This window comes from Poromitra crassiceps (genome assembly GCF_964638095.1).
Source record: "Poromitra crassiceps genome assembly, chromosome: 13".
Classification (NCBI taxonomy): Eukaryota; Metazoa; Chordata; class Actinopteri; order Beryciformes; family Melamphaidae; genus Poromitra; species Poromitra crassiceps.
The window spans coordinates 16,967,372-16,980,542 of NC_139644.1; the positions used below are offsets into that span (position 1 = coordinate 16,967,372).

The 13,171-nt window shown below is 45.4% G+C and overlaps 1 protein-coding gene across 1 annotated transcript; it reads right to left on the bottom strand.

The window, feature by feature from the left end:
- Window positions 1-205: 205 nt before the first annotated feature.
- On the bottom strand, window positions 206-12,889 carry hs3st3b1a (heparan sulfate (glucosamine) 3-O-sulfotransferase 3B1a; the record flags this gene model as incomplete). Its single annotated transcript, XM_083649400.1, has 2 exons — window positions 206-824; window positions 12,378-12,889. The coding sequence occupies 2 exons, from the start codon at window positions 12,887-12,889 to the stop codon at window positions 206-208; spliced, it is 1,131 nt and encodes a 376-aa protein (XP_083505526.1).
- Window positions 12,890-13,171: the final 282 nt, after the last annotated feature.

A 13,171-nucleotide genomic window follows, 5' to 3' on the forward strand; every position in this document is an offset into this window, starting at 1 on the left:
GTCAAAATGCGTGGTGGATCATGAAAGAACATGGGTAGGCAGCTTAGTGAGTTAATATCATAGAAATAAATTATCATAAAATAGACTTCTGTACTTTTTACACATACACCAAATACTGTACATATAACAATATCTCCAAATGTTAAACTTCGAAAAGAAAACACAGACAAGGGTCCAGCGTGAGTCTGTGGTAGTGGTTTGTCTCTCAGTCCCAACCAAAGTCATGGCCAGTCATCTGGTAAAACTTAGTGTTAAAGGGTTTATAAAAGTCCCGTAGCCTCTGCACCACCTCTGGGTCAATATTCGGATGGGTCCTCCCTTTGGTTTTGCCCAGGCAGTGGGGCTTGCTGTTCCCCTCGGGTCTCTTGAGACAGGGGAAGCCTTTAGCTGGGTTGAAGTGGAAGTGCTTGTCAGTGACCACTCTCCTGAGGCCCAGAAAGTCCTGGACGCGCGCCATCTCCCCGGCAGGGTCGCTAATCAAACGCTCCCCGCTCACAAACAGCAGCTGCTCCATGGGGAAGTACTGCAGCCAGCGCTCAAGGTGCTTGGCGTACATGCCGATCTGGACGGCGCTCCACGTGGTGTCGATCAGACCCGCCGTGGCGTTCTTAAACGTCAGGCTCTCAAACGAGGGGATGTCGGGCTTCTTGGAGCGGGTCTGGGTGTAGTCTGAGATGGCCCGTGTGACGGGATCCCGGACGACCACGATCAGCTTCGTGTCCTTGGACATGATGTAGATTCGAGCCGGGACCTCCTTGGTTACATAGTAGCTGGGGGTCTTCTCCATCGTCATCTGGCCCTCCAATGTCTTGGGCATCAATTCCCTAAAGGGGAATACAAATACCGAGATTACAATTGCATAATATATATTAACATGTCCTTGTACCAAAACGACAAAATAAGTCGATTTCCAATTGCATATAGACAAAAAGAAATATGAGCTAGCAAAACGGTGTGTGCAGGTGATATACCTCGCAGTCGGTTAATTTGAAAACGTCATGTCGGTTATGTTTAAACGTTTGTTATTTTTAGGCAACTAAAACAACTTTGGTTATTTTTTAGGCAACTAAAACAACTTTATTTATGTGTAGGCACTAAAGCAACTTGGTTAAGGTTACGGTTAGGGTTATGGTTTGGGTTACGGAACAAGTCGGGAGGCAACCGGGGTCTATCGCGAGGAAGTTGAAATGACGAGGAGGTTACCAGTGCGCAAATCCCACCCCCTCACCCTTACATATACTGCAACTACTGTAAGCTACTTCCTGGTTACAGCTCCTGACTCTGGCATAGCCTATGCACTGCACGCATGCACTTACTCGCATGACCGTAAGAGGTCGCATTCCTAAACATCGGTCATTTTAAACACCTTGAAAATCGACCAGTGTTGTTGTTCTCCTTGTGAGGACGGGCTGCAGAGAGCATGGCTCGTTCATGCCATTGCACGTTCCATTGTACCTTTTAATGGCATCAGAAGCTACCACACAGGAGGATGAGCTTAACTACGACAGCGTTTCTCCATGGCAGATTTAAAAAAGACTGACAGGCAGGAGCTGCTCAATCATCATCAAGACGGCAATCATAGGCAACAAGAGCTGCCTCCTTAACGCAGCCTGAGAGGGTACCTGAAGTGACAGGGCTTGCTGTGTGTAGAAGAGGAGTCCCGTCCATCATCTGTCATAGCGTGTGAACACCCAAAAGGAAGACGTTCATCTCCCATTGCTTCATTTAATCTGACTTTAAGACCGACAATCCTCACACTCCACACATTGATTGCATTATATAATGAAAGGGTTAACTATGAATAGACAGTATTATGCCTCTTAATGTCATGCCAGGTCTGATGCCTCTGGCACTTTGGCTGCATTTCTCATCTCATATTTGTTATTATATATTATATTAGCATACCGTGTTGTTGTGTGTGAAAATGCTTAGATCTGGAGAAGCCTCACATTCCTAAGCAGAGGCTGGCAGGCTGCATAGCTAAGGATCTGTCTCCTGCCATGCCTGGAGAGCGTCCTCCTGACCCAGGCCCGGCTCTGGGTGATCATAATATACCCTGTTAACTGCAGCCCTGACTGGATAATGGCTAAAGTGAGCCAAGGGGGATTACGACTAAGCCAAACACACTGGAGCATTAGAGAGGATGGTTGACTGCCTTTTGGCTGACTGGGTGGCTGAGAGAGAGAGAGGGGAAGAAAGAGAGAGAGAGAGAGAGAGAGAGAGAGAGAGAGAGAGAGGAAGAGAGAGAGAGAGAAGCCAGTAGTAAAGATGGCTCATGTGTTTGAGTGTCTAAGGAAAGTAGTTAATCCAGAGGAAGCACCACAGAAAACCACCGCCCGACATTCATTTTGGTTATATTTAATCCCTACACTATACTGTATTTGGTGATATGAAACCCTACATTTGTACATGTGGAAGACAGAATTAAACTTGAAAAGGGACCCAATGAAATGATAAACCCTTTACTGAACACTTCCCGAATATGGATATTATATGTGGCTGGATATATGTACAGTATATTATATGTGGCTGGATATATGAATATTATATGTGGCTGGATATATGGATATATATGGATATTATATGTGGCTGGATATATGGATATATAGATATATGTGGCTGGATATATGGATATATGGATATTGTATGTGGCTGGATATATGGATATATATGGATATAATGTGTGGCTGGATATATGGATATATGGATATTATATGTGGCTGGATATATGGATATATATGGATATTATATGTGGCTGGATATATATGGGAATATTATATGTGGCTGGATATATGGATATATATGGATATTATATGTGGTTGCATAAAAAAAACATGCTGGGATGTTACATAAAGACATACATCAGCCACTGACACACCAAAGTCCTCAGCCGGTCAGAAATAATGTCGTCAGTTATGATCGCATTTGTTGGTTTTCTTTTCTTTTTTTACAGCGAGCAGTTAATCTAAAGAGACCAACGTGAAGACAGAGCAGCCATGTCATTACAATGATTAACATAATTTCCAACCATCTGTTGGCAGAAGCACACAGAGCTTCAGTTCAGCATCACTCTCCCATACAACCCCAGCTTACACATTTATGTCCTGGAAACCAGCAGAAGAAGGTCTGGGCAGGATCTTACCGTGCAGAAGCCTTAAAGTTTAAGAGAAACTCTAGTGGCTATACATCATTACTGCCATAACATAAAGGTCTTCTTCTGCTCTCGCAATTTTATCACCTCACTAATGTAACGTCCGCTTTCCTCCTGGTCCCACACATTCTGTTCCACTCTCCTCTCCTCCAGAGCCACTGTTGTACGCGCTGGAAGAACCGCAAACCCAATCAAGGTAATAGGTATGAGAGACACAAACAACTAGATCAGAATCCCCCTGCAATTATGCGCCGCATCTCTTGGATACACACAAGTGGATCGCTGCAGGGCTTCCCTCGGGCAACTCGTAAAACTTACGACCAATCAAACTTTCCACTTAGTCCCCAAGCAAAACAATCTATGTGAGAAGCGCATGCATTATTCATCTGAACAGAGATGGAGCATGGGAGAACATCTCTGAATGAGGGAGGAGGGAGAGCGTTGCCTTCGGGGGGGGGGGGGGGGGGGGTAGCAAGCTTTCACAATTTGTTCTGCTTAATAAACAATGTCGCCTGGAACCAAGAGGTTTCAGTGTATCTATCAATCAGCCATGCTAAGGCATAGGTCATTCCATTTCACACTGGACACCTTATTTAGGTCCGATCCAGAATTGGGTTAAAGCATGGTGACTTTTGCCCCCCTGCTATTTTGCATAATTTTCATTTCATTAAATGAAATGTAATATACTTTTTCACTCTGAAACTCTGGGAGAATGGATTGACGACATGACTATATAGCACCTATGTGGGCTGCAAATGTATTTACTGTGTGGACCTTTGAGTTTGCATTTGGAAGACTTTCCACCTGTAATTGGTACACTAAAAATACATCTGTAATGATGCTTGAACACACAGTGGAAAACACATAAACATCCTCTGCCCTCTAACCTGTGCTTTAAAACACAGAGGAGAACAGCAGGGCTGGACAATAACAGGGACAGGCAGGGAGAGAGACAGTTAAGAGAATGAGATAAGGCAAGAGAGAGAGAGAGAGAGAGGTGTGCTGTGCTGTGGAGGACAGAGATTGCATACTGTATAGGTTAAACCCTTGACCCTGAAGCCAATACTGACGACATCACTCTCCCGCTATTACAAAGTCACCGGCCACTTCAGATGCTGTGTGGGCATTTTTCCTGCAGCAGAAGCAGGAGATAAATAACCGCGCCCGCTAACCGCACCCAGACAGACATGAATCCCACCGCGCGTTGTGTAATTCGCCCGTGTTTTGTCTGCCGGGCCGTCAGGTGTGTGTCGGCCAGGGGGGGGGGGGGCAGCGTTTGAAAGTGTGCGCGTTGTTTACATTTGCTGCTATCAGGAGGCAGGTTCAAAGGTAGGAATTTACAACACTGCTGCCTGTGTGTGGCTTGTGTTTTGCTGCAGAACGCTGCACTCGCTGATGAGTTAACCAAAGCCAGGAGAAGGGCCGGCGTCCAGGTAGTGCAGCGGTAGATTCCCTGCCTACAAACACGAGGGTCGCAGGTTCGAGCCCCCGTGTTACCTCCGGCTTGGACAGGCGCCGTCCATACAGGCACAATTGGCCATGTCTGTGGGTGGGAAGTTGAGGGTATGTGCCCTGGTCGCTGCACTAGTGCCTCCTCTGGTCAGTCGGGAGGCACCTGTTTGGGGGGCGGAGAACTGGCAAGAATGGCGTGATCCTCCCATGTGTTATATGAAACTGAAACCCCTCGCTGTCAGGTGAAAAGGAGCGGCTGGCGATTCCACATGTGTTGGAGGAAGCATGTGCTAGTCTACAACTCTCCCCAGATCAGCAGAGGGGGTGGAGCAACGATCGGGAAGTCAGGGGGAATTGGCCAAGTACAATCGGGGAGAAAATGGGAGAAAAATCTGAAAAAAACGTAATTAAAAAAAGGAGCAAGTAGCATGCACGGTGCAGCAAACTGGAACAAGGACTTTATAGTGCTTGTATCTTGCATTCTTCTGCTCGACTGACTGCAAACACCATCTACATTTCAGCTCATCAACCCCACGCTGCGACAACGGAGAGGGCTCCATCAAAAACCACAGCGTCATCTATTAACGTCACGATCGGTTCTAATCTCCTAACGATACCGCGGCTTGGAGAGAGGGGCGCGAGCTCAGTAACGGCTGTGCTACTGTGGGAACCATCGCTCTTCTCAAAGACAAGATGAGGGCTGGTGGTGGTATGCGGCCACTCAGAATAATCTGACCGACTTTACTGCGAGACGAGTTCCAGACCCGAATCAAAGGGGGGAAAGCATCTTTAGGGAGGGCGTTCTCTGCGCTATTGCGAGCCCTCTTATCACGCGCGTGTGAACGTCGCCATCACGCTTATGCACTCCGGGGCCTTCTTGTGGAGCTGAATGAACGGCGTCCAAGAATCTCACACCAGCATTCCTGACAGCCATGATAGTGCGGAGGGGAGGAAAAAAAAGCCTTTTTCCCATCCTCCGTTATTACTGTCAGCGTGCAGAACTCAAGGCCACCTGGCTGACGGATGCAGACAGGCCCAGTTTGAAGGGGAGGAGGCGGAGGAGGAGGCGGCATGTGAGTGAGCCATCCTGGCTTCCCTCACACAACTGTCAGCCTCGCGTTAACACACAACTATTCTGACTGGCAGTTGTTTATAAAAGCGCAGAGCGCTTTTCTTTTTTTTTACCGGGGTGGTGCTGCTGGAGAAGAGTGAGTGAGCCAACCACACTCAACTAATCACACTATTTCTCACAGGCCTCACAAAGAGATCGAATAGCCGTCGGAAAGATTGCGACGTGATCAAATAAATATCAACGTGTGGTGGAGGCTTTTTAATGGGTGTCGAAATCCGTTCTCTGTGTCCGTGCTGTGTTTCCCCGCTTCTTTTAAAGTGGCTGGTGCAGCCGCTGTAGGTGATCTCCCCGCAGGGCTGTGCTGGTCTCCTCCGCAGGGCTGTGCTGTGCTGGCCCGAGAGGATCAGCAAAAGCAAACAAGACTTCAAAGAAACAAAACAGAGATGGCTGAGGCAGATTGGCTGTCAAAGAGCCTCTGCAGTGGAGAGAATGCAGTGGAGAGAGACAGGAAACGACAGATTTTCTCACCGAAGACGCTCCAACAGAGAGCGATGAGCAAGTGAGAAGCTCCGGGGGGGATTTAACGGAGTGAACAACAGAATGCCCTCTTTAAGTTCGCTGTTTCCAAAGTGCAGTAATAAGTGCTGCGGGTTGCCTCAGGCAGAAAGCCATGGAGATCTTCCAGCAAATTGAATCTTCAATTTCCAGAATAGAAAGGAGAAGAACACCTTGCCAGTACTGACACTGTAGAGGACCTATTCTAGGAATACAATAGCACTGCAATGCCATGCAATAGCACTTCTCTCTAACAGAAGAGAAACAATCTGATCAACTATGACAGACAAGCAGGACTTGAGTTTCTGTAGGTTGCCAAGGTCGAAAACACAAGGTCGCGCGGCCTCTGAAGGTATTTGAGGTATGTTTGTAGCAACAGCTCACATATGTGAATTGTTTCTCCTCGTTATCAATGTGGTTTTCTCCCCTTTTTCCCATGGATTCTGCTGACACATTAGTTTGAGGTGGGAAATACCTCAATTGAGAGCTTTCTCACTTAAGACCAATCCCCCAGGGGTCCTCGCAGAGAGCGCAGAGTGTTGAGTAAGCAAAAAACGCCACTGTCGGACTTATGCGAACCTAACACTGGGAAACGCAACGTTCCACCCGGTGACGCCTCGGAGGAGAAGTCAACTTTTCCAGGGGGGGGGGGGAAGCTGAAGCTTTGAGTCTTTTCTTGGTTGGAGTTTCCAATGAAAGCTCTTTCTGATGGACTCCTGCTGGGCTCCGTCAAAGGGCACTTTCACCCCTCCGAGCACATTTGCATACAAAGTGAAGGCAGAGAAAACATGTTTCACACTAATTGTCTGCTCTTTTATCATTAGGGTTAATGCAGACCTCGGGGGTCCTCCAGCATCCCCTTTCACGGAGCTCCATAATACCGCCGCACTTTCTAAAGACTCACTTTAAATTTACTGCCCTCTATCTGCCACTGGCTGCACTAAACCTCCCCCCAGGCTCTGTGGGCGATTATGCCGTCTTCTCTGACACCCCACGGTGAGTTATAGTGAGAGGGCCGCTCATAGTTTTATATATGGAACCTCCGGAGAAAAACACCGTTTCAGCAAAATAAGCAGCGTCTATATAGCGCCCCGAGAGACCTTGATTTGAGGCTTCAGTAGGCGAGTCGTAAAAATGTCAAAAAAAGAAGACGTAGGATAGGAAACGTCGGGATGATGAGACAGCTATTATTAAAGAAAGGAGGGGCCAAGGAGGGAAGTGTTCCCACGGCTTTGGGAGTTGCCTTCTGTGCTGCGCGTGAGAGGTAGCCTAAGCGTGCACAATTGTCTGCCCGCATCTCTTTCTCTGCCTGTCCGGTGAAAGCGTGTTACATTGTGGTGGGTGTCCCCTGCTGTGCTGGGCCTCTCCTCTATGCGGGGGGACTCCAGCAGGAAAGACACAGCAGGGGTTGATAAGCCCACCCAACCGTCTGCCCCCTCTCCTGAAGATAGCACTCGCCATTCTTATTGGACGAGTGGAATATATTGGCAATCAAGTTAGGGGTGGACGATACGGACGGAAAATCATATCTCGGTATTTTTAGGCTGAATGGTGATACACGATAATGTATAGAGTATTTTCTACAAAGTGGGCTAAATGTTCAGTTGTAAGTAGGGCTGTCACTGTCAGCGTTAACGCGTTAATCGCGATGCGATTAAGGGCCGACCATAACGCGTTTTTTTTTTAATTGCGTTAATCGCATGCTGCTATTTTGTCCCTTCAACACACCCGTACTTGTAGTCAAGCCGGTCGCAGCGGTTTCCTGTCTCCTGTATGTTGCAGGGATGGAAGAGAAAGACAGCAACACGCTTCTAAATGGCTTGTTTTACTTTTAAAAACTCCCAGATGGCACATTTGCTTTAACCGTTCAACATACAGAAGAACGACACTATGCAGAAACATGTGCGCAGCACTTCTCCGAAGTAGCAGAGCAATGGGACATTGCAAGGAAGGTGACGACAATCGGTACAGACAGTGCACGCCACGGAATATGATAGCAGCAGCCAAAATCATGCCATACCAACACATGCCGTGCATTGCGCATAGTATACAGAGGACGATTACAACGTCAATCCGTGACAGTGGTTTTGAGAATGTATTGGCAAAATGCTGCAAACTGGTTGGACATTTCCAGCATAGTCCAGCAAATGCAGCAGAACTGCAACGAGAACAAGCAGAGAGAAGACAAGAGCCTGAGCCTCTAATCCAAGACGTTTCCACCAGATGGAACTCCACTCTGAGCAGGATCACTCGGCTGCTCAAAAACAAAGATGCCATCAGAGCTACACTTGATCTCCATCAGCAAAGGATCACTCCAGCCATGCTGACCAATGCAGAGTTTGATTAGATCCAAAAGCTTGAGACACTACTTGAACCGTGCAAGTAAGCTACTACTTAAACACACACACGCGCACACACACACACACACACACACGCACGCACACACACACACACACACACAGACATGGTAGACATTGTTACCTCCTGTCTACATTGCACTTCTATTGAATTGAAAATAAATCTAAAATTCAAGATCACAAAGTACATTTATTTGCATTCATTTGATTCCCAATCACGACACACTGTTAACAATTATTAATATCAAATTAAAAATGCTTTGAATGCAAAATAATTGCATTTTAAACATGCGATACAAAGATGCGATTAATTGTGATTCACTATAGTGAATCGCAAGATTAATCGCGATTAAGAAAATGAATCGTTTGACAGCCCTAGTTGTAAGTCAAAGCCCGTTGTGAGATGTTACAAGCACTATTATTCAAACCAGACTGTGATTAAAATAAAATGCAGACAGGGTTTTCTTCCCTCTCGAATTGGTCCTTTCACAAAATATTTACCACAATGACATTTTTGATAAATAATCATCATATAAGTGGAAAAGACAACACGTGCCATATCACGATATTATGATATCCAAAGTCTAAGAAGATATCTAGTCTCATATCGCGATATGGATATAATATCGATATATTGCCCAGCCCTAAATCAAGTCAACACACACGGTCTCCTGGCTTCATGCCCTTGTTTTATCACCTGTTTGATCATAAGGGACGAGGGAATGTGTGATGACATTTTTAATGGTCCATAGAAAGCAGCCTTAAACAGCTAGAACATCATAAAACATTGCTGAGTTCAGCTATGAACTCGTATAATGTGGCGTAATGTTTGTTGTGCGTTAAAGCCCATTATGACCGTTCAGAACAGAAACGGTGTGCTCGGACATAAAGACAAGTTTCCCAAGCGCCACTAAACGGTCGTTAAGGGTTTGACTCTGCTGTGTGGGGTCAATCTGAGACGCCGCACGCTGACTGGGCCTACTCAGGCCAAGCTGTTTTAATTAGCTGGATCATCACTGCAGGGACACTCGCCTTCATTCCACAAAGCTCCAGATAAAACATATTCCCACCTCCACTGGTGGCAGGTAGGCTAATTAGAGCACACTGTTTATTATGCAGATGCCGCTGTTAACGAGCTTTTCACTCTCTTCTCAGACATAACTCACTCTTTAATATGCATCTCGTCGCTACTGTAGCAAATCAACAGTGGATTGTGATAACCACAAGAAGAATTATGGTCAGTAAGTGAAGAATCTTAACCCACAGGACGATTTCAATTTGTTCTTGTTCCTCGGTCAGTAGCGATGGACAATAGACCACTCTTCACAGACTGATCATCCAAAAATGTCCTAAACCTGTCCGGAAATTCTTAAAGAAGCTTAAGCGGAAAGTCCTTTGAACGATGCTTCACTTCCCCTATTGTATCTTTATGGAGCCAGCTTTGAAACAGTGTCTAGATCCATTGACATTGCCTGGTAATCCCTCGACTCAGTCAAATGGACATTTGAAACACCAGTATCTCTTATTAACAACGTGGCTCCTCTGATGTAATGCATGCAAACATTTCCAGGAACATTTTGAGCATGCCAAAAAAAATCAATAACTTCTCAGGATTATGGGGTGTTTTCTGCTTATTGCCAGCAATCTGATGCGTATTGCACCAGCTTCCCGTAAAAGATACAAGTTATTGCATAATTGTGCACACATTGTCAGTTTGATGCGTGCAGCTGAGTCAATAAACAGCTTGGATACTGGGGTGTAGGAGTTACGTGCACAACAGACATCATGATGGAGGATACATACGACATTAGAAATTGCTGCGTTATATAATGCGGAAGCTGTTAGCGCGGCCCCAGCAGCTCTCTGACATCGAGCCCCCGTTTGGAGAGTGAGGCTCTAAAACGAATTACTGCCACTGATCAATACCATGAGAACTACTGAACTCATGTCTGAGGATGACGGCATGATGGAACCTGCTGACTCCTAGCTGTAAACCATATCGGCTGTTTTCTTTCACCCACCTCCACCCACCACCCACCTGGTAGCCACCCACCTCCAGCCCCCCGTTTCACAGCGAGTGCAGATCCAAGGGCAGATGTATAAAAATTCCAGGAGCTCTGAGCGAAGGTCAGGCTAGCCTAGCAGAAAATCGATAGTGCTTTGTAAATGAACCCGGGTGCGAGGTGAGTAGCCTAAAATATCCTGTGCAAATGGAACTTTACAGAAATATGTGCAAGAGGTGTCCTGTGGCCCGACATGGCCCTGACACCTGTATAACCCCACAGGTGTCATGTCGGGACTCAAACCGCTAACCGTTACAGGTTTTGAGTCCCACTGCGGCCAGACAGCACTGTCTGCATACTGCATACTGTTTTTTGCACTCTACAGTTATTCTTGATTGCATGTTCCTCTACTTTTTATACGTTGCAACAGATGTGTAGTTGTATTGTCTGTCTTTCATAGTCTGTCACTGTGATTGTTTTGTCTGTTTGAGCATATGCCAAGACAAATTCCAATCAATTTGAATTGATATGGCAAACTATTGAATCTTGAAGCTTGAGGTGTTTGGGATAAAATCCCCTACAAAATGGCATACAATCAGTCTAAAAGGTCAAAGTATTTGTCTCCCAATCCTATTCACCAATATGCAACCACGCCCACTTGACCCATTGTATCACAACTTCCTGTTCAAAACGCCGGCTGTTATACCTGCTCAAACTAGTCTGACTCACCTGGTCAAACCTAGTTTGACTCACATTATGAGTCAGACTAGGTTTATGAGTCACAGCAAGTCTAAATACAATTGGAACTTCCCATTGTATTTAGACTTCCTGTTAGTCTCTCAAGCCAGACTGTCTCTTCTACATACGGTGAATCCTTTTCACACTGGCCACAGCAAGTGACTCAACACAAAAAGAGAATGCTCTGGCCTGGGGTAATAAATAGGCTACCTGAGGCCACACCCTCTCAGCGGTGTTTGATTGCTTGGCTGGACCAAGAGCTGAGTTTCATTTTCATTTCCATCAACATTAATAGCCTACTGGATTGACTACTGTGAATTCTGTTTTTCTTCAACAGGAACATTCTATTCTTTTCTCCTTTTTTTGCAGTTCTTGTAATGGCCTCAGGCCCAAGCCATATTTAACTGTCAAAATTATCATTCATCAAAATGTCTCACACATAATTAATTGATTTCTGGATGGGCTAATTTAAGCACTGCTGCCTCTAACTCTCTTCGTTCTTCTCCTTCTTTATCTTATTTCTTTCATTCCAAAACAGTATTATTTTGTGTCTGAATAAATTAGCAATTAAGATTTTGAGCATTAATGACAAACCTCCTTAGATTTTGGTCTGTCATATGTATGGAGTATTTAAACTTACCCAAGTTAGTTTGAGCCTTTTTTGTGTGTAGACTTTAGCCTCCTTTTTTGGCTGACATAGTCATATAGAACATAAACTGCAAAAAATGTCTATCTTAACAAGTCAGTTAATTCACTATTGAGGCTTAATACTATTCCCCAAAAATGTGGGGAGAAAAATCAGAGATTTCACTTGTTTAAATGTAAATAAACTTTTCTTGAATTAAATTAACATGATCTTATTATTATTTTCTTATTTTACCACCTTATAAAGTAAGCCTATAGCACTTGTTTCTGAGAAACATTTACAACTGCAGTATATAGGCTACACGTTTTTTATAGGCTACTTATTTTGTGGAAACATTGTATATGCCTTCACAATTGACATAAACGTTAAATTAAAAATTAATAAAATAATTCAAAACTATTACCTGTACCACTCCAGGCCCTTGTCGTAGTTGCGGTCGAAGAAGTGCGGCTCTGCGCCCACCGCTCTGATGTCAGGATGCAGGCGCAGGAACTCCAGCAGCGCCCGGGTGCCTCCCTTCTTCACCCCGATGATGATCGCCTGGGGCAACTTCTTACTCTCCGACTCGTTGAGGAAACCTGACAGGGCATTATTATCATCCAGCGCCCTCGCCTCGCCTCGCATTTCGTCCCACTCTTCTGCTCTGCTGTCCAAATCGTTCTCATTATTCAGCAAGTCCCTGGACGCACCGAGAGAAGACTCCTGATTGTCTTGAACTTCAGCGTCGTTCTCAGCAGCGTCCTGTTTGTTTACAGCGCCGATCGTCAGATTTGGCACGGTGGAGCAGTAGCCAACACAGCAATATATCATGTACACCCAAAGGGAGAGCATTATGCAGAATACAAATAGTCTGTTTTTCACGTGGGGTGATGGCACAACATGTAGGCTGCTGTGTAAAATCGGACTATATTCCATAGGACCTCCGGACAAAAGTCCTATCCCAGTTAATAGGCATTTTGGCAAAGAAAAAAAGTTCCTCACTCCTCTTCCATGAGGATCAGACGGTGCGCAGTTTCCCAAGACGCAACACAAATAAACATAAATTGATATAGGCTAGAACTGTGCAATACCCGCTCCTTTAACTTCTGTTCTGCATGGCTTGATGTTTTTATTCTTCAGAGAAAAAAAGTTGAAAAATAACAACTACAGCATCTATGACAGTCTCTCCAGGTGAGACAGCCGTGCGTCAGGGACTGA